The 22303-nt window shown below is 32.4% G+C and overlaps 2 protein-coding genes across 3 annotated transcripts in view; one reads left to right on the top strand and one right to left on the bottom strand.

The window, feature by feature from the left end:
• LOC114329196 (zinc finger homeobox protein 4) overlaps positions 1-22303 on the bottom strand; it is a 1197903-nt gene that overhangs the window by 503187 nt on the left and 672413 nt on the right. The window lies entirely within an intron of this gene.
• Positions 14413-16150, top strand: LOC126886121 (uncharacterized). The gene is made up of 2 exons (XM_050652966.1): positions 14413-14818; positions 15947-16150. The coding sequence occupies exons 1-2, from the start codon at positions 14432-14434 to the stop codon at positions 16148-16150; spliced, it is 591 nt and encodes a 196-aa protein (XP_050508923.1). The 5' UTR covers positions 14413-14431.

Raw genomic sequence — 22303 nt, 5'->3', positions numbered from 1 at the left:
AGAACATTTTTTTATAGAATATTGTTCACGCTAAACAGCTTAGGTTTAGAAATATTGAAAAACGTGAAAAAACTACTAATTTACCGAATTATCCCCTCCTCTCCCCCAAACCCGATGCTCAAAATGGTGTCACTTTTGAATGAACAATATGTAACTCTTATTTTGGATTTCTATTTTTGAACCAATTATACTATACCACCTCCGTAACTTTGGAACCGTTTGTGATAGAAGAATTATGCATAGGAACATTTTTGTTTAAAATTGAATACAAAACATTTTTGTATAGAACATTGTTCACGCTAAACCGCATAGTTTTAGAAATATTGACGAAAAACTTAAAAAACTGCTAATTTACCGAACTCTCCTCCACCTACCCCCTTCGCCATTAAACCCGACGCTCAAAATGGTTTAACTTTTTACTGGACATTATGTGGACCATATAGAACAATTTGATGTTGGAGGAAAACTTTCACTTTGGATGTCTGGGTTATGCCATTTTTTGGATCAATTGTATACTATTAGTTTTCGAGATATTTGAAACTAAAAATTAAGCGGCACAATACATTAATCAAAATAACTGTGCCGTAACAATTAACCTCAAATATCTCGAAAACTAGTGACTTTATTGTTAGGAGTAAAGAGTATGTTATTTACATAAAGAGTATTGGAGAATCAAAAAACGGCGCTGAACTTACACTTATTTACAATTTTTACCAAGTACGAAAAGGATACGTCGAATAGTTTTAAAATATTGAGCAAAAATATTTTATAAATTTTTAAATAAAACACCCTGTAACTCTATGTATAATGAGACATATTTTATTTGAATGATTTTGATTAAATCTTAATATTTTGATGTCTAGAATCTACAACTGGGAGATTGGACTTTCTTAATGAAACACCCTGTATAAGCAAAACATGTTTTTTTGTAATGTAACCTCCACACTGACCAATGGTCAATACTTAGTTATTAAATTTAGTAGAATAAAAGTACGATAGGAAGTATTAAGTAGAGGAAAATATAATATTGTAAAATGGTGTATCGGCGAGTGAGCCTTAAAGGGCCCGTATACATATAACTAAAAGGAAAAAAAAGAAGAAGAAAACACGACAAAAAAAATTTCTTATACAGTCAAACCCGCATATTAGAATACCTCTTAAAGGAATATCCCGGTTTAAGGAATAAAAATTTGAGGTCCGGAAACGTTTCTACTAGCGACCAATGATCGGTTATTAGAATATCTCGGTTATAGCAATATTTTTGATTGGCACAAAAGCTATTCCAATAAGCGGATTCGACTGTAGTGAAAAATCCCAACGAACCCGATTATGGAAAAGGCATTTCAAAATGTTTATAAACCCCGCGACGTTATTAAACCAACAAATTATAAACAAATTGGAACAATTTTCAAATGCCATTTTAGAGGGCAGTTTAATTGAAATTTTTAACCCATATTTTTCAACTCATTTTTTTTTGTTCAATATTGGTAACATAGCCCAACTTCTATAAAATAATATAATTTATAGGGCTTATTTTACAAGCAAATAATATTTTTTTGATTATTTCATTAATAGGAGATTCTGACCAATAGAAAGCTACATAAATCTAAATTAAATCGATAATTTTTGATAATTTCCCGTCGTCAAGTATATTACGTCAGATGCCCTTCGTTGCTACGAAAAAATACATTCAGTGACATTAATGACAATTAATGTTTTAAAAATTATAAAAGTGATGACTTTCAACCGTCAAATTAATATTTATAACTACTGTGTGTTTAAGGTGATACAGTAGCGATCAACAGGTAGCAAAAACGCGTTCCAAGATTGCGGCTGTAATTTTGAATATTTTTTCGAGATATTTGGCACACATATTCGTAATATAATAAAGAATGGCGGTACAAAGCCCAATTTGAAAAATATATTAATATGTGGAAATCACTCTGTAATTAAATACAATATTAAAAAAACGAGCCTGTACCGCCATTAAGAAGAACAAAAAAATACACTTTCTTCAAATAAACTTTTTAATCGGATGCCTAGATTTTGTGTCATTTTGGAACTACTAAAATTTTTTATTTTATTAGTAGTTCCAAAATGACACAAAATCTAGGTATTGGATAAAAAAGTTTATTTGAAGAAAGTGTATTTTTTTGTTCTTCTTAATGGCGGTACAGGCTCGTTTTTTTAATATTGTATTTAATTACAGAATAATTTCCACATATTAATATATTTTTCAAATTGGGCTTTGTACCGCCATTCTTTATTATATTACGGATACGTGTGCCAAATATCTCGAAAATATATTCAAAATTACAGCCGCAATCTTGGAACGCGTTTTCGCTACCTGTTGATCGCTACTGTTTCCTCTTAATTGTACTAATTTGTACTTATATAAATAAATTACAATAAAATTTTAGTGTTGAACAGTTTTATTCATGAAATAATCGCAACAAATTGCACTCGATCTCTAAAATGAATATAGAATTTTTGCCCTCGTGACATTTTCACATAATTTCACTCGCCTTCGGCTCGTGAAATTAAAACTGTCAAAGTGTCACTCGGGAAAAATTCAATAATTTTAGAGCTCTTGTGCAATTACTACTGCAAATTTGATGTTTAAATTTTATACATAATTATTTAAATAAATAGGGGGTCAAATTTAATTTAGTAAGTCTTTAGTAAGACCTTCACTAAAATGTAGATTACTTCAGTAGTTAAAAAAGTAAATATTGTGAAAAAATGACCACTTTTAATTATTTAAACAATGATCCCCTCATATGATTTGGATACTTTCTTGAAAATGTCTTTTGTACTCACCTAAACTTTGATATAAAATTTGTTCCAACCTGTACGAATTTACATTTTGATTTACATGTACATAGTGTAATCTTATTTTACTAGACTATAATGTGCTCTATTTAAAAATTGATTTATTCCGGTGGGAGATACGTCAAAATAATTGTCAAAGTTAATTTAAATTTGGAAATCTCTCCGAAAAATATTAATTTTTGGCGGATTATTTGATTTATACCGTTCTAATTTAGTTTGTTTAGTTTTGTTAAACTTTTCCTTATTTAGTTTACATTTTGAAAGTGTTCATAAGTTAAACGTTACTTGAAAACTCCTCTATGGAGTCATCTAGTGGAGGCGAACCGCCTGATATTGAGAATTCGATGGATAGTAGCTGTGATTTACAAGATTTAAATGGATTTCTACCCAACCAGCCTCAAAATAAGATAAGTAGTAGTATTAATCTTAACAATATTAATGAAAAACAAAATACTTTAGTAAACTCAGATCAACCAGAAAAAACCAGGCCTGTTTATTTATACGAAAAAATTGATTTAGGACCTTTTTACATTTTCATTGAAAACTCCAGTTTAAATTTTACAGGAAAATTAAACGCTGTTAAAATAGGCGAGATCCTATTTACGTTACATCCAGAAATTGACAATTATATAAAAAAAATTGACTCAATCGGACGCAACCGAGTTAGGGTCTCATTTAAAAATTATAGTAGCGCAAATGCTTTGATTACTTCCAAATTCCTTATTCAAAAAAATCTGACCGCATACATTCCAAAATTTCAATTGTTTAAACTAGGTGTAGTAAGGGATATAGATTCAGATATATCGGAAGAATATCTTAAAAATAGAATAAAGGAATTTGATCATCATTGCAAATTCTCGGTTGAGTATGTGAAACGAATAACAAGAAAAATAGTAGCAGATGACAAAGTAATATTTAATCCAACAAAATCAGTTATTGTGTCTTTTAAATGCCAGAATATACCGAAGTATGTAGTAATTAATCATGTCTTACACACTGTTGAAAAATACCAGCAAAAGGTAATTATCTGTTACCACTGCTATAGGTATGGGCACATGAGTAAGCAGTGTAAAAGTAATCCTCGCTGTTTTAAGTGTCATGAATCTCACCTTTCCGATTCTTGTTCTTTATCATCGTTTAACAAAAAATGTCTATCCTGTGAAGGTGAACACTTCACCAATGAATGGGAGATATGCCCCGAATTTGATCGCCAAAAGAAAATAAAACATTATATGTCTGAAAACAGCTTATCTTTTAAGGAAACAATTAAACTCTTTCCTAAGATAACTTATGCATCTATAGCAGCCAATAATTCCTCAATAAATTCTCATCAAACTCCAAATATGAATGCACCATCCTCTTCATATTCCTTTACTCAATTGTCCACGTCTCAAACATCTTCCAATCAGTTCGCTCTACCTTCAGTTTCAAATAGATATACAATAATAAAACCACCAAAATACAAACGACCTATCTCTTCCTCACCAGACCAAGTAACAATGGAACATCAAAAAATAATAAAGTTAAACCCCATGTCCAACAGACCTGGTGGTATTATCACCTCTTCTTCGTATCAATCTACATTTAATCCAGAACAAGGATCTAAAATACATGATCCATCAAAAGAATTAACAGAATTAATATCAAATATAGTTACAAGTATTATCTCTAATATAAATCACAAAAATTTTGAAATTCCAGAAAAATCAGTTCTAGTAAATTCAATTCAATCAGTTTTAAGTTCTCTCTTATATAATAATGAATAGATTGGTAATTTGTCAATGGAATTGTAGATCGGCTAACTCTAATAGAGAAAACCTTATCCACCTATTAGAAGACCAGAAAGTTGATATCGCATTATTATCAGAAACTAGATTTAAACCAGAAAAGTATTATAACTTTCACGGGTACAATATTGTCAGAGACGACCGCTTTTCAGTAACTGTTGGCGGTGGCTCAGCAATTTTAATAAATTCAAACCTATATTACGAGGAAGTCACCATGAAAGTAGATTTAATAAACGTTAATAAAGTAGCAATAAAAATAAAGTTTAAGTCATATACTGTCACATTTATATCTATGTATGTTCCCCCAGGAACCAAGTTATTGTTACAACAATGGAACAATTTCATAACATCTATAGAAAGACCATTTATAATAGGAGGTGACCTTAATGCTCACCACATTGCCTGGGGCCTAGACAACCAAACAGATATGAAAGGTAAAATCTTGATGGACTGTATAGACGATAATAATTTAATATTCAAAAATGATGGCTCTCCTACTTTCTTTAGGAACTTCTCGAAATCGGCAATAGACCTGACCATTTGTACTCCTGACTTAAACCACCTGATCACTTGGAAAACACTTCAAGACCTATTTGGTTCAGACCATACACCTATAAGAGTAGAGTTAGAGGATCAACCAACTCATACATATAATCCATATTCACAAAAGTGGAATTTAAAGAATGCCGACTGGAAATTATATAACCAGTATTCGGAAGATGTATTCTCTCAATTTAAAGATATAAATTCTTATGAACAAATTTTGCACAATATAAATACAACTGCATCCTACTGCATCCCCAAATTTAAAATAAAAAAACCGACTTCCAGAGGAAAATACTGGTGGGATTTAGAATGTGAAGAAGCAGTCAGAAGAAGACAGGAAAGTTTTTGTATATTCAAAGAAAATCCAAACCATGAAAACCTACTTAAGTATAAAAAAGATGATGCACATGTCAAGAAGATCACTAAACAAACTAAAAGAAATAGCTGGAGAGATTATGTCGGATCCCTAAATAGGTCAGTCCCTATTAAAGATGTATGGTCAAAAGTTAACCGAATAAAAAATAGAAAAACAAAGAACAAAGTCCCTGTTATTCTGTCGGAAGCTTCGTGGATAGAAGAGTTCCATCAAAATATCACACCGCCGTCTGCAGAATTAGTAATTCCTGATTTACAACTAAATGCTCTGTACGACTATCCAGAACCAATCCGTTTCCTAGTCAAACCATTTTCTGCCACTGAACTAAACTTTGCGTTGAAGAAAAACTCAAATTCAGCACCAGGTGCCGATAATATCCATTACTCGATGCTATCAAATCTTTCAAGAATTGGTAAGGCTGCACTACTAAATATATATAATGAAATTTGGATGCGCCGCATAAAGATTCCTGACGATTGGCACGTTTACACTATTATCCCGGTTTTAAAACCAGGAAAATCATCAAAGAATTGGGATTCTTACCGTCCAATCGGTCTGGCTTCCTGTTTACTAAAAACATATGAGAGACTTATTAAAAACCGTCTGGAATTTTGGCTAGAAAAGAACGACCTATTACCAAGAAGTCAGTTTGGTTTTAGAAAAGGTAAATCCACACAAGATAGCCTCTGCCACTTTTTAATAGACATTTATAGTTCCTTTACTTATAAGAAAGCAGTTACTGCTTTGTTCTTAGATATAAAAGGGGCTTACGACAACGTTAATCTTCACATACTATACGCGAAAATGTTGGAAATAGGAATACCCGAGATAGTAACATGGAACATCATTAACTTATACATTAATCGAGCAGTTCACGTTAGATTAAATGGAGATCAATCTAACTCCCGATACACATCTTTGGGACTACCTCAGGGTAGCATCCTAAGTCCTATATTATATATACTGTATACTGCTGACTTAGAAACTAAACTTCCTCAACACATAAAAATCCTACAGTACGCTGATGATGTTGCGATATATGCAGAAAATAAGTCAATAGATAGATGTAATAACTACCTTAAATCGACATTGAATATTATAAAAAAATGGGCTACCGATAATAACTTAACAATATCAGAGAGTAAATCAACCATTGTTACCTTTACTAAAAAACGATATGTTCCTCAAAGCCATCTACAATTTGATAATACTAGTATTCCTTATAAAACTTCAATAAAATTTCTTGGCGTATTTTTAGACTCCAAATTAAATTGGAAAGAACACACAAATTACATATTACGAAGAATGGAAAATGCAATGAATATCATGAAGACTGTAAGTGTCAGTAACTGGGGAGCTGATCCAAACATATCAATATTACTATACAGAAATTTGATAAGATCAATCTTAGACTATGGATCTATTTTTTATGGCTCAGCATCAAACTCTGTACTCCAAAAAATCGAGAGGATCAAAAATAAGGCACTTAGGTTATGCACTGGTTATCTTCGTAGCACACCTATATTGGTCATGGAATGTGAGCTTAATGAACCTCCACTTTCATTACGCAGGGAATACCTAAGTGAGAAATTTATAGTTAAAACAGCGGTTAACGATAAACTGCTATTAAATAAAATTGTTCATTTAACCACCTCATACCTAACTCATTATTACTGGGAAAAAAAGAAACTGCTTTTAGTTGTGGAAAGCTTCCTCAACGTTTCTAATTCCATTGGCGACATACACCAAATTGAACAAAGCTCGTCTCGAAAGCTAAATTATGAAGATTATTTATCTCCAGTTAACTGTCATTTAAGTAATATTCGTGCGACAGACTTCCTTACTAAAATAGACCACCTTCAGTGTGTACAAAAAAACTGGGGGAGTTATCAGAAATTATATACGGATGGTTCAAAAATGGAAGGAAAAGTTGGATATGCTATATATTACCCACAAAAAAGTATAAAAATAAACAACAGATTACCTGATAAAATGACAATTTTCACAGCTGAACTCATTGCAATCAAAGAAGCATACAAAATATGTATTAATCAAAAAGAACTCAATTATGTTATATTTACAGACTGCCAAAGCATTGTAAAGACATTGAAATATAATGTACATAATTTTGCAGAAAATTATATCATCAGTGACATCATAGCAATGAACAGTGAAGCTTTGAAATCGGGCAAAAATATAATATTGTGTTGGATAAAAGCACACATTGGTATAAAAAACAACGAAATAGTAGATGATCTGGCTAAAAAAGCAACAACGAAGGAATCCACTCTGCATACTTATCAACTTCCTATGGGAGACATAATTTCTATTATGAGATCTATCAAACGGACGAAATGGCAGGAACAATACAATAATTCAGACAAAGGAAATTATTACAAAAAAATCCAGCCTACACTTCCCATCAAGACATGGTTTAATCAAGTTTCCAACAAAGGCTTTATCAAAACTATTTGTCGAATAAGAAGTAATCACTGTCTGACTCCAGTCTACAAAAGAGAAATAGGACTTGTAGATAATGATGAATGTTTATGTGGAGAGCTAGCTGATCTACAACATATGCTGTTAGAATGTCCTTTACATTTTATTGAAATATCAAACTTTTTTGCCAATCTAGTTCAAGTTAATGTACAATTTCCTTTTAATCTTATATACCTTTTACAATCAAACAATCTAGATGTTTATAAAATTTTGTACAACCATGTTAATTGTTTAAAATTAAAGCTCTGAGAAAAAAAGAAAAAAAAATAAAAAAAAAAAAAAAAATTAAATAAAATAAAAAGTTACTAAGATCTAAACCTCCGCGAGGTTGAATCGGGTTTAGGTCTTAGCGCGATAAAAAAATATACAAAAAAAAAAAAAAAAAAAAACTAAAAAAAAAATAAAAATAAAAAATGTAATAAAAAAAATGTTAAAAAATATAATAAAAAAAATAATAAAAAAAACAGAGTAAAAAAAACAGTAGTACTAATAGTTTTAAATTTAGATACTAAGCATATATTTTGTAAAAGAGAGAATTCAAAACACATTGACTGGCCAGTTGGTTGCTTAAACCAGTGCCAATAAAACATAAACACACACACATTTATTCCGGTGATTTTTGTTCTAAATTCCCTGGTCTATTAAGAAGGATATCTATCAATTCTTTATATTTTCAGTTCGAACTGTGTTTAAAACTTATATTTTATTATCTGTGTTTAAAAAATTTTGTTATAAAGTTGTAATTTTGGCTTAAATTTTCTCTGACTATAAATTTTGTTGTTAGCTCTTAACATTTTTAAATAACTTATTTTTTTTTAGTTCAGCTAGTTTATGGTAGGTACTATATTATTATATCAAAGAACTAATAAAACATGAACCTTTTACACCATAAATTCCAACAAACCTTATTTTTGCGTAATTTGTATATTTTTATTACTTAAAGTTTTAATTTCTACCACTACCCTCACGTTAGGTTTATTGCTGTCAACAGAATATTAGTTACTTGGCGCAGTTTCCAGACTAATTTCCACTTGGAAAAACTACCAGAACATAAATAATCATAAGTAAAACTTTATACTACTTTTTAATTAGTTTTCCTAATTACATTATGTCTGGGAACACATAAAATAAAGGAAGTTTTAGCGAAAACAATCTACTTTACAAATAGCCACAGTGAGATCCCAGAATAACTCTTTTTAGTGCAGCATGTTGAATACTTTATTAGCATTTTATTACCATTCTTTATCTAGATTAGAAGACAACGAAATTTTTCTGATTTACTTTGGAATCCGGAGTTATTATACCAAATACTATTTGCGTTTTATATAATTTTTCTATACAAAACTGTATAACTTTTGGGTATAATATTACATGATTTGAATCCTTTACGACGAATTGTTCTTTATTAAAGTTAAATCAGTAATAAACTATCTAGATATCCATGTCAACCAACCATACCGGACTGGTATTTATCACCAACTTAATCATTTTAATGAGTGGAACACAAAGAACATGTCAAATGACAGGAATCAAGTTGGCTGGTAATAGCAGTCTGATTTTTGCATGAGAGTTTAATGAAAGGGTATCAAATTAATTAGGGGAGTTCATATAGATTTTCACTTCGGAAAAAATCAAACAAGATAGAACTTCATTTTTTATTAAACAAATGAACTACGAAATTAGATATTTTTTTAATTAACTCCGAAAATATAAATTTTAGAAAAAACTGACTTAACCATTGAAAAATTAAGAAAATTTTACAAAAAAAACCTTATATAAAGAATTTTCTAAAATTAAATCTGTATCTTCTATATTTTTTTATTTATAACGCTAAAGTCACCCTTCTCACAAACATTGGCGCACTGTAAACTAACGTCCGGCGAAGTGCACGGTTGAGTTATTTTATTGTAATTCTTTAACTAATAGATCAAATGAAATTTTACAAATTAAACATGAAAGAAGAATAATTAAGCTATCATATGGTTATAATAGAAAAAAATAAAATGTATGGGCATAAGTACGGTGTGGGCGGAAAATGAGCCTTACATGAATTTTATTTAAAAATGATTAAAAATGTGTAACTAATACAATTTTTCTTATAAAACTCTGAATTTTTTACAACTTACCTTTCAAGCATCTTACTAAATAATGTTTCATTCAAAAAAATCTCAAAAATTGAATTCAAATGATATGACGTCTCAAAAAATGTAATTTTTTAAATCTTCGTAGTTTTATAGAATTACCACCATTTTAAGACGGTATTACTCAAGTTTGAACAGATCTATTACATTTTTATAAGTGCTTTTTTAAAGCTTAGGATGTAGTCTTTAAAATGCATTGAATAATTTTACTTTAGAGATGAAATAAACTATTTCTTTTTAAGAAAATTAAGAAAGATAACAAAAATGTAATACAAATACCGAAAATTACCAACTAAAAAAATGTTTATACAAAGTGATCAAAACTTTTTTCTGTAAAACTTACCTAAAATACATTAATAATAAGCTTCAACAATAATAACTGTTCAGCAAAATTTTTTTTTGAGCTCTTATACAGTATGTCTGCGTAACTTGGAGCCTATTGATAACTTTTTTATTATCAGTTTTACGAAAAAAAGTTATTCTTTATAAAATACTCTGCATCGTATATAATCTGAGATGCAATTATCAAATATCAAATTTAATTAATGTTATATGAGGTATGTCAAAAAATATGAATTTCACCCAAGAGTAAAGTACCTTTACATTTCACAATATCGAAATTGTTATTAAGAAAAGTTGTTTGGAATTAACAAATTTGTTTTAGTGTTCAATAATATCCTTCTAATTAAAATATTGTGAATAATAAAGGCACTTAACTCTTTGTGCCTTTCATTTGCCCTAACAGTGCCTTTTCATTTTTAACTTCAAATATGTCGAAAGCTAATGACTTTATCGTTACGAATAAAGAGTATATTATTTGCATAGAAAGTATTGGATAATCTAAAAATTATGTTAAAATAGGAGTTTCATAAGTGGCTTAGAATTTAGGAAGGGTCAACCATTCACTTTCCCTTGTCGTACGCCTCTGGTAGTAGCCAGAAACGATGATTTAACATAATTTAGTAGGGTGTACAGTGCCTACACTTTCTGCCAAGTATCACACGGATATGTCAAATTATTTTAAAATATTCATTTTTTTAAATAATTTATTCTTTATTTAAAACTTTAAGAAGTATGTGTGCCCGGTACTATAAAACTATTTGACATATCCTTATGGTACTTGGCAGAAAGAGTAGGTACTGTACACCCTACTAAATTATGTTAAATAATCGTCTGTGGTTAGTACCAGAGGTGTACGACAGGGGAAATGTATGGTTGACCCTTGCCAAATTCTACGCCACTGATAAAACTTCTATTTTAGCATAATTTTTAGATTCTCCAATAATTTTGATGCAAATAATATACCCTTCATTCGTAACGGTAAAGTCATGAGTTTTCGAGATATTTGAAGTTAAAAATGAAAAGGCACACTTATTTTGATTAATGTATTATGGTCCTTCGGATTTAGCTTCAAATATCTCGAAACCTAATGGCTTAATCGTTACGAATGAACAGTATATTTTTTACATGTAAAGTATTGGAGAATAAAAAATTGCACTAAAATAGGAATTCCACCAGTGGCGTAGAATTTGAGAAGGTTCAAACATTCACGTTCTACCGTCGTACGCCTCTGGTAGCAGCCAGAAACGTTTGTTTCACATAATTTAGTAGGGTGTACAGTACCAGCACCACTTACCAAATTTCGTGTTGTTGTCCCATGCCTGTTACGAAATATTCAGAAATAAATAAAATAAAAGTTTAACTTTGACACCCTGTATTTCGGTTATTATCAACTTTTGTACTAAGGTAAGTTATCATAAATCGAGCTATTTTAACCTCAGAAATCTAATGTTAAGCTATGGCCCATTCTTTACTAAACACCCTGTATATGCTCCTTTAGTACAGTCCTTCATTACTCTGCTTTCTGGCATCCATCCTTGTACTTCATGATATTTGATGTCATCCATTAAGTTGTTGAGGTGTTTAAGTATTTGTCTTCCTTTGGTTCATCTTCATTGTAGCCTCGACTGAAAGCTTTATTCACTGTTGTGCTTTGTTTCGCCTGATTACATGTCGTATATATCTAAGACGTGCTAACATAATAAATATCACAATATCAAGCTCCCTAAAAAATTCTATAAAAAGTACGTAAGACTCTTGAAATAAATGTATGATTGACTGAAAGTTTTACACCAACGCAACGGTTGGTTGCATTAAGGCTATTCACTGAGTCACTTCCTATTTAATCTCACTATGGTCATATAATGCGTCACCCAGAAAAATATGACATACTTCACCTTGTCATGCAAGGTAATATATTGGGAAAAAGCCGTGTGGGCCGCCATACAACTTCTTGGCTTAAAAACCTACGCCAATGGTTTGGGAAAACTAGCACTGAACTATTTCGTGCGGCTGTAAATAAGACAGTGATTATTAATATGCTGGGCAACATGAGAGCCAACGATCGACAAGCGGTCTCGGCACCTTAAGAAAAAGAAAACAAAGAAGTTAGAGGAAGAGGCTCCCAGGTCTATACCATTTGAGAGAGAGAGAGAGACAGATGTTGAAGAGGAGTAACTAAGGCTGAGATGAATGAATCGAGAGAGAAAGAATCGAAGAATGCTGAGAATCTCCTAGACAGACACAATAACCAATGAGGAAGTACTAAGGAGAATACAGAACAGCAGGAAGATACTGGATTCCATCAAAATAAGAAAACTTCAGTACTTGGGTCATATAACACGTGGTGACAGATATGAACTCCTAAAATTAATTATGCAGGGAAAGATTCTAGGAAGGCGCAGCATAGGTAGGAGAAACATGTCCTGGCTGAGAAATCTCAGAGAATGGTTTGGATGCAGCTCAACTGAACTTTTTCGGGCTGTAGTCAAAAGTGAGAATAGCAATGATCGGCCAACCTTTGTCGCGGAGATGAAACGTAAAGAAGAAGAAGAACTAAGGCGTGTCTAAAACAAAGTAGGTATATGTGGTTGGAAGGGACGGGAATAGTTGAGGACATATAATTGCTTAGGAAAAAACTAGGATGAGTAGGAAATTTTAAATACCTTGACTCTTAAAAATGAAAAATAGAATAGTGACTAATGCCTGGTTGCACCAACAGATTTTAAACTTAAGACGTGCCTTAAGTTCAGCTTACGAAATATACGCGTTGCACCATTGAGTCTTAGATCAATTTTCAGCTTGCCACAATGGATTGCCACGTGGATTGTATCTTAATCTTCGTCACAGTTAAGACGTGCCTATATAAGAACCAAAATTATGGTGCAACGTATGTGTGACTTAAAGCGTCCCTATCTATAAGATGAGCTGGACTAAGCTGGAGCTTAATATTTGTTGGTGCAACCAGGCAATAGTGACGTTGCCCGCAGGATGCAGACTGATTGATTTAACTGGAAACAAATGAAAGGCATACTCTGTGATCAAATAATCGTGGCAGGGCAAGGAAAGATATTATAAATATGGTGGTGTGGCCTGCGTTGGTGTACGGCGGTGAAGTGTGGCGTGTGAAGAAGGTTAAGGAAAAGAACATGGAGATAGCTGAAATTAAAAATGTTTACAGTCTGTCCCTTTTCTTTTTGCTCTGTATTTCCGAGTATTATTTTGTTTGAACCAAAACGTGATCAATCCTGTTAAGCGTCCGGTCCTTCCATTAGGAGACATCCAGGTTCCCTTATGTATTTCTTATAAATATATTTCAAAATTAAAATTAAGAATGTTTAATGTACCGGGTGTCTCAATAAGAATGGCTCTCGGCCATATCTCAAGAACCGTTTAAAGTACAGGTTTGAGAAATAAATATTTATAACAAAAGTTGCCTCGGGAAAAGCCTGGAAAATATTTTCATAATTGTAGGTCCACTGCTAGAGGACCTAATTGAATATATCAAAAATTAAAAAATCAAAATTTTACAAAATTTACCTGAAGAAAGGGCACTGGAAATCAAATCATCGTATTCTTCATAAAATTCTGCGCATATTTGATTTCACAAGTTTAAGTCTACCCTTGCAAATAAGAGGTGGGGGTGAGTGGAAACCTTCTTATGAAAAACCGGCTGTAAGTCTGGTTCTGCTAAAGCGGGCTTTCCATTTGGCAACTGCGCATGCATAATAGCCGCATGCGGCGGCCGCACAATAGAGGCATGAAGACGCAAGAAGAGGGGCATGCAGAAAATCAGTGCGCACGAGGTGGTTGCAATTGTGCGCGTGTCTTCCGATCTGATAGCGGGAGACATATGCATCTATCTGCCTCTTAATTAGTTTTTAATCGCGGTTTGAAGCACATGTACAGCAATGGAGTGGTCAAACGAAAAATGCATTGAGTTTGTCGAAGACTATCGCCAATTTACATGTCTTTGGAAAGCATCTGACAAAGATTATAAAGACAGAATTAAAAGGGGTGACGCTCAACAATATTTGGTTGATAAATATAAATTAGGAACTAGAAAAGCAGTGAATAACAAAATAAAAAGCTTCCGGTCATACTTTCATCGGCTTCACGCTGAATACAAAAGAAAACGAAGTGGAGATGGAAGAGATGATGCACTACCAGAGCCGAACTGGTTTCTTTATAAATATTTACTATTTATTCTGGATGGTGAGGAGAATCGGTCCGGCAAAGAAACGTTTACGACTCAACGAGAGACATCATCAGAAAAAGAACACTGTGAGGAGGATGAGGTAAGTTTGTAGTAGAGCATTTCATTGTATTATTTAAGCAAACAAACCTTTTAATGAAAGTTTTTTAATATGAATTATTCATAAAAATCTCTGTTAAGAAATCTGTATAGACGCTTTATAAAAGAACAGTAAATGTTATGGAATCGTATTTAATAGTTTAGGTAATATTTAGTGCAAATTCTACAAGGAAAATAGTTTATTACAAATATACGTCTTGCCAAGGTACAGAACCTTCATGAGACATAAAGTATTTCATAAAACCGTCTCTTATTTCTTTTGCTTCTCTTGTGGCATTTCCTCCCGTCTTTGCAAGGTTTGTAATTCCAGTGTCGCCTGCAATGTCTTTTCTCCATTTTCCGTGTACCAAATTTCCATCTACGTCAGAGTCGAGAGTACACGGAGGGCAATAAAGGTGACGTGATTGACGACTTTGTCGCAAAAAATTGTGGATGCAAACACATGCAAGCACCACTTCTTCAATGGTATCCGTCTTCAGTTTAATCGGTGTTCTAAAAATTCTAAAAACTGATCTGAGTGATCCAAAAGCATTTTCTACTATGCGCCGAGCTCGTGACAATCGATAATTAAACACTCTTTTAGCGGATCCTTTCAGCAAATCAGTTGCATAAGGTTTTTGAATATGTTTTGTTAATGGAAACGCATCGTCTGCGACAAAGACGTATGGTAGAAGAATATCAGTTCCTGGTAAATTTTTTTGCTATGGTAAATTGAGTACACCATCTCTTATTGCTGTATACAAAGAGCTATCAAGAAAAACCCCTCTATCAGACATTAGTCCTGGTCGTCCCACATTTACGTATCGAAAACAATAATTAGCATCAACAAGTGCAAAGAGAACTATACTAAATGTTCCTTTGTAGTTGTAATAAGAACTTCCAGAATTTGGGGGGCATTGAATTACAACGTGTTTCCCGTCAAGGGCACCCAGACAATGTGGGAAATGCCACCTTTCTTGAAACTGTTGAGCAATTTCCAACCATTTTTCTTCTGAGGTAGGAAGCTGAAATAAAAAGTGCCATTAAAAGATCACTTGAATATTTGATACAATAAGAAAAGTTTAACTTTAGCAAAACGTAAATCTCCTAAAATAAATTATTCTATTTACAGAGTCAACAGGACAGAGATAGTCATCGTGAAAGTGATTTTCAATCAGGACTGATCTTTGATTCGCCTCCAGGAACACCAGTAATCCGTAAAGCTGAAAATAATGATATTATTCGTAAACAAGGTCCGTCTAAAAGACTCAAAAGTACCAAACCATTCGAAGACACACACAGAATAAACCTGCAGAGGAAGCTGTCGCATTATTAAGAAACGTTACCCAAAATATACAAAAGAAAGACCAAATTTCCTCTTTTGCCGCATAAGTTAAAACTAGAATCCGCAACTTGAAAAACCCTCGCACACAGGCAATTGCACAAATGCGAATAAACTCTCTTTTATTTGAACTAGAAATAGAAGAACTTCAGGAACAACCATCTATTCACATTTCTTCTAATCAGGTTCTTACAGCCAAGGCTTATCCTAGTATCAATTCCAATTTATATATGCCTACCCATACGAGTGGTTATGATGTCCCCACAGAAGTTGTACACGTTACTGACACTGCCAAGCGGTATCAAACACTTTCACCTGCAGTGGTAACTCCTGGACCAAGCAGCAGCTCTACCATTAGTTCTGTTTTCTCACCGCGTACTCAACAATTCGAAAATAGCTCCCTCGATGGGCAAAATACAGTGGATGCTAGTGCGGCCAGTTGTCATATAAAAGATTTTTTGAACTTTTAAGCAGAATAGCAAGCTTAATGTAGTTTTATGTTTTAAGAATGGAAATTACATATGAAATAAAAATATTTTACAATAATTACAATTACATAATTGTCTTACCTGTACATATTCCTGTAGACCTTTCACAACAGCTAGAGCTACATCTTTTATTATGCGAGAGATACTTGGGGTTGAAACTTTAAAAGTGTACATTAAACTCGCGAAGCTATCTCCACTCGCTGCATACCTCAAAAATATTGCGAGCCTTGTCGCCTCTGGAATTGCTTCACGAAAATAGGTGTTTCTTTTACATATTATTGGGCCAACCAGCGTCAAAAGTAATTCAAAATCAGTAGGTGACATCCAAGTGAAATTTTTAAAAAGAGAACTTTGCGCCAGCCTTACTTCATCCATGATACTCAAAGTTTCTTTCCTTCTTTGGAGAAACGGGTTTATCCAGTATGAAGGCTTCTTTCGTTTTTTTTTCGCTGATTATTATCATTATTAACAATAATTAGTACTGCCGCTACAATTGTAACAGCTTGTTCGTCACTCGCCATATCTAGGTACACTAAAAAGTTAGACGCATAAATGGAAATTCGGTACACGCAACACGCAAGTTGCAAGCAGGTAGCATGCATCTGTGCAAGCGCATAAGGTATGCAAGGCAGATGCGTAGTTGCATGCGCAGTTGCACAAATGGAAAGCCGGCTTAAATCGAATTTTGCATACTTGGTCTTCTTGAAAACAGCTCTTTTTCGTCAATGTAAGAGTCTTATTTTCAAAATAGCCTAATAAGTAATGTGCCAGCTAGTAGCCGTTATTTAATTATTTTCGGAAATCTAGTTTTCTTTGGAGAATATTAAATACGAGTATGCTTTTTTAATTCTGTATTACCAAATTAGACCAAATTAGCAACATTATACCGAAAACCGCATGTCAATGCCTTTTTTCTATCTCGAGATATCTTAAGAAATGTGTATATTTTAAACATAACTGTTACTGTCACCGGTAAACGAGGTTAAGGAAAAGTAGTGTGCTATGGAAAAAAACAAATAAACATTTTCCAGATGTAAACGTATATAATTAATTAAAACAACAATAAGACAAACAACACTATAAAATATAACAAAGAAATAAAAGCAACTACTTACTTAGTCTTAGTGACTGCCTAAATGTTCAAATTGTTGCCTATCATTTTCGATGCAAGTATTTACTGTTTCAAGAGTAGATTGAACAGCAGTCTCAATTTCTGCTTTCGCAATGCTTTGAATGGAGTTTCGTATTCACTAGATTCTAGATCATGTTTTCTCGCGTAGTGGGCCTAGCGGCAAAAAGAAGGTCTTTAATCCGTCCCCATAAATAGAAGTCTAAAACAGTTAAATCTGTTACTATTCAATCTACTTTTGAAAGAGTAAATGCAATAATTGCATCGAAAAAATGGACAAAAATTTGAACATTTAGGCAGTCACTAAGACTAAGTAAGTAGTTGCTTTTATTTCTTTGTTATATTTTATAGTGTTGATTGTCTTATTGTTGTTTTAATTAATTATATACGTTTACATCTGGAAAATGTTTATTTGTTTTTTCCATAGCACACTACTTTTCCTTAACCTCGTTTATCGGTGACAGTAACTAACAGCTATATTTAAAATTTACACAATTCTTAAGATATCTCGAGATAGAAAAAAGTTATCGACATGTAGTTTTCGGTATTATGTTGCTAATTTGGTCTAATTTTGTAATACATGATTAAAAATGCATACTTGTATTTAATATTTTCCAAAGAAACTAGATTTCTGAAAATAATTAAATAACGCCTCCTAACTTGCATATTACTTATTAGGCTATTTCGAAACTAAGACACTTACATTGACGAAAAAGAGCTGTTTTCAACAAGATCAAGTATGCAAAATTCGATTTAGCAGAACCCGACTTACAGCCATTTTTTCATAAGAAGGTTCCCACTCACCCCCACCTCTTATTTGCAAAGGTAGACTTAAACTTGTGAAATCAAATATGCGCAGAATTTTATGAAGAATACGATGATTGGATTTTCAGTGCCCTTTCATTAGAAACATTTTGTAAAATTTTGATTTTTAATTTTTGATATTTAATTACGCCCTCTAGCGGTGGACCTACAATTATGAAAATAATTTCCAGGCTTTTCCCGAGGCAACTTTTGTTATAAATATTTTTTCCCAAAGCTGTACTATAAACGGTTCCTGAGATATGGCCGAGAGCCATTCTTATCGGGACACCCGGTACGTTCACTACAGTTTTCACTGGTTAATACCTGACCAATTTGTATTACAGTAATATTGATTTGTGTAAAAACTAAATAATTCAATATAAACTAATTTAGTTAATAATTACGATCACACACACCAACATTAAGAAAGGTAAAGTTTTTCTTTCATTAAACGTATTGAACAACTCAGACTACAAAAATATATCGGACATAATAGATGAAAATTCTATTATAAATGACTTAAAAGGAAATGTGCCAGACAAATAACGCGGAGGCAATTCCAAACGTAAATAATAAATATAATTTATTAACTCTCTATCGATTAACCATTATAAGCATTATCTTTTGTCACTTTCTTATTGTGCATACTAATATCACGACTAATTTCCAAGCCACAGATTGATTTTTCAGGATATTGTCGATACAAATGATAGAGAAATACTTCACTAGAACTTTTGAAATTCTCTATCGTTATAAAAATTAAAAGAGTACCTATATTATACAAACATTAAACATAAATACATAATATAATATGTATTACGTTTTTACATACACACATAAAACTATCTAAAAACACAAAGTTGTTTTCTCATAATATTATTCATTAATTACACAGCCCAACAAAAAAACATTTTTGTCTTGCTGCCGAAAAAAAATGAAGTGATTTTAGTTAATTCATCTGTGCTGATTCCAAAAATACAAACCTTTTCTTTGTATCAGCTCTAGTTTTCGAGATATAACATACTTATCAAATACTTAAATATTCTTACATTTCTGTATATTCCACCACTATAATTGCAATATGTTTATAAACAAACTTAACAAATTTTAAGATAAATGGGCAAATGAACAAAAGGGCCTATTTTGGTGTTCATTTAGGAGATCAAGATAAATCCTGAGCTCCACATGTAGTATGCAAAACTTGTATTGAAAACTTGCGACAGTGGACGAAAAGACAACGAAAATGTTTAAATTTGGTTTTCCAATCGTATGGAGGGAACCAAAAAAATCATTTTGACGATTGCTATTTCTGTCTGTGAATATAAAGGGCATTAATCGTAACAATCGACATACGTGAACATATCCTAACCTGGATTCAGCAATAAGACCAATTCCACATCAGCTTGAGCAGATACCCATTCCAATATTTAGCAGTCTACCTATGTTACCAGAGGATAATGCATAACGTTATTTGACGAACTGCAGACTAATAGATTTGAGGAAGACGACAGTGATTTTAAAGGGGATTCAATACGTCCTAAGCGTTTTACTCAAGAAGAGCTAAGCGATCTTATCAGAAATTTGAACCTTCCAAAGGATTCTTCAGAGTTGCCTACCTCCAGTCTAAAAGAAAAGAATCTTCTTCACCCAGACATCAAAATTACATACTACCGAATAGAGATAAAAGATCTTTTGCCTTTTTTTTTCAGCAAGATGATATGGTTTTTTAAAGGACTGTTAAAAAAATGGGTGTATCGGAGTATACACCAGATCACTGGCGTCTTTTTATCGACAGTTCCAAACGAAGTTTAAAGTGTGTCCTTCTATATAATGGCAACAAATATGGAAGTATACCAATTGGGCATTAGAGTGGAATAAATGCTCAACAATTTTAACAAACACGGTTGTCATATGAGTATTAAAATTCATTACCTCCACAGCCACTTAGACCGTTTCCCAGAAAATCTTCACCAAGATATCAAAACGATGGAAGCGGGATATCAGGAAGATGGGGCTATCACATGATGGCGGATTACTGCTGGAGTCTTCAAAGGGGCTGTCCTTTTAAAGCATTTGCAAGAAAATCATATAAAAGGAAGTTTTTAGGTGACGCCGAATAACACATTTTTGTTGCGACGCTGCCGGTTAGGTTAGATGAAAAGTTAAGTTTTTTTGGCAGATATGTGTGATGATTTTTGTAAGTACATTATTGTACAATAAATATCTTACTTTTTATTCGTATTTGGTTTATTTCATGGGTAGCAGCACTACATATGTAGGTGGTGCTGCGTTAAATTACCCTATATGTTAGAAATGTGATCTGTTGTCGTATTTTCTGAAAACGATCTGATGGAACAAATCTGGTGGCATTTTTGGATTGAGCAGACCCAAATTACCTAGAAACAGTAAAAAAATTTCCGGCAGCAAACTGTGTGTTTACCAGTGTTATAATTGGATTTCAAATATGTACTGCCATGCCGTTATAAATGCCTGATTAGTGAGCAATGAATAGGGAACTTGCGTAAAAATTTAAATTCGAAAAAAAATGCTATAAATCACAACAGAACATAATTTAAAACATATATCAAAAAAAAAGTTTATTTTGTCTTTCGTTTGGCCCTTAAAGACGATTAAAAATTCAAATTAGAGCAGCCAGCCCAAACCGCGTCCTCATTGGTCGTGACGTCATATAATTGTAGTATTGGATGTCCTCGCCATTAATTTATTAAGTTTGGCATTCGTTTTGACACTGACACTCAGTTTTATAAATATTTTGATAGATTTTCCGATGTCAACAAACTGGTATATATTATTACAATGGCATACGATAAATGTCATTAAAATATAAATATAACCATAAATATAAACATAAATAAAGTATAATTAGGTGACGTTACGGGTCGTTTGAACTATTTTAAATACACAGAAGATTTTAAATTTGTAGGTACTTCTAAGTCATTATGAGTTTTTGAAGAGTGGAATTTTGGAAATCTCTTTTTTAAACAAAACTGAACATTATTATACAGGGTGTAACGAAAATACAGGTCATAAATTAAATCACATATTCTGAGACCAAAAATAGTTCGAATGAACCTAATTTACCTTAGTACAAATATGCACATAAAAAAAGTTACAGCCCTTTGAAGTTACAAAATGAAAATCGATTTTTTCGAATATATCGAAAAATATTACAGATTTTTTATTGAAAGTGGACATGTGGCATTCTTATGGCAGGAACATCTTAAAAAAGAATTATAGTGAAATTTGTGTACCCCATAAAAATTTTATGGGGGTTTTGTTCCCTTAAACCCCCCCCCCAAACTTTTGTGTACCTTCCAATTAAATTATTATTGTGGTACCATTAGTTAAACTCAATATTTCTAAAACTTTTTTGCCTGTTAGTATTTTTTCGATTAGGCAGTTTTTATCGAGTTGCGGCTTCTTTTTTAATATGTTTACATAAAAATTTTATGGGGGTCTTGTTCTTTTAAACCCCCCAAATGTTTGTGTATGTTCCAATTAAACTTTTACTGCGGTACCATTAGTTAAACACAGTGTTTTTAAAACTTGTTTGCCTCTTTGTATTTTTTCGAGAAGGCACTTTTTATCGAGATATTACTTCTTTTTTAATATGGTTCAAAATATACCTAAAAATGTAAATCATAAATAAATTTTCATATTATTACTCAGTCTCCATAATCGTACTTAGCCATATACAAATATGTG

This window comes from Diabrotica virgifera, chromosome 6 (genome assembly GCF_917563875.1).
Source record: "Diabrotica virgifera virgifera chromosome 6, PGI_DIABVI_V3a".
Classification (NCBI taxonomy): domain Eukaryota; kingdom Metazoa; phylum Arthropoda; class Insecta; order Coleoptera; family Chrysomelidae; genus Diabrotica; species Diabrotica virgifera.
This window is presented reverse-complemented; position numbering and strand designations above follow the sequence as displayed.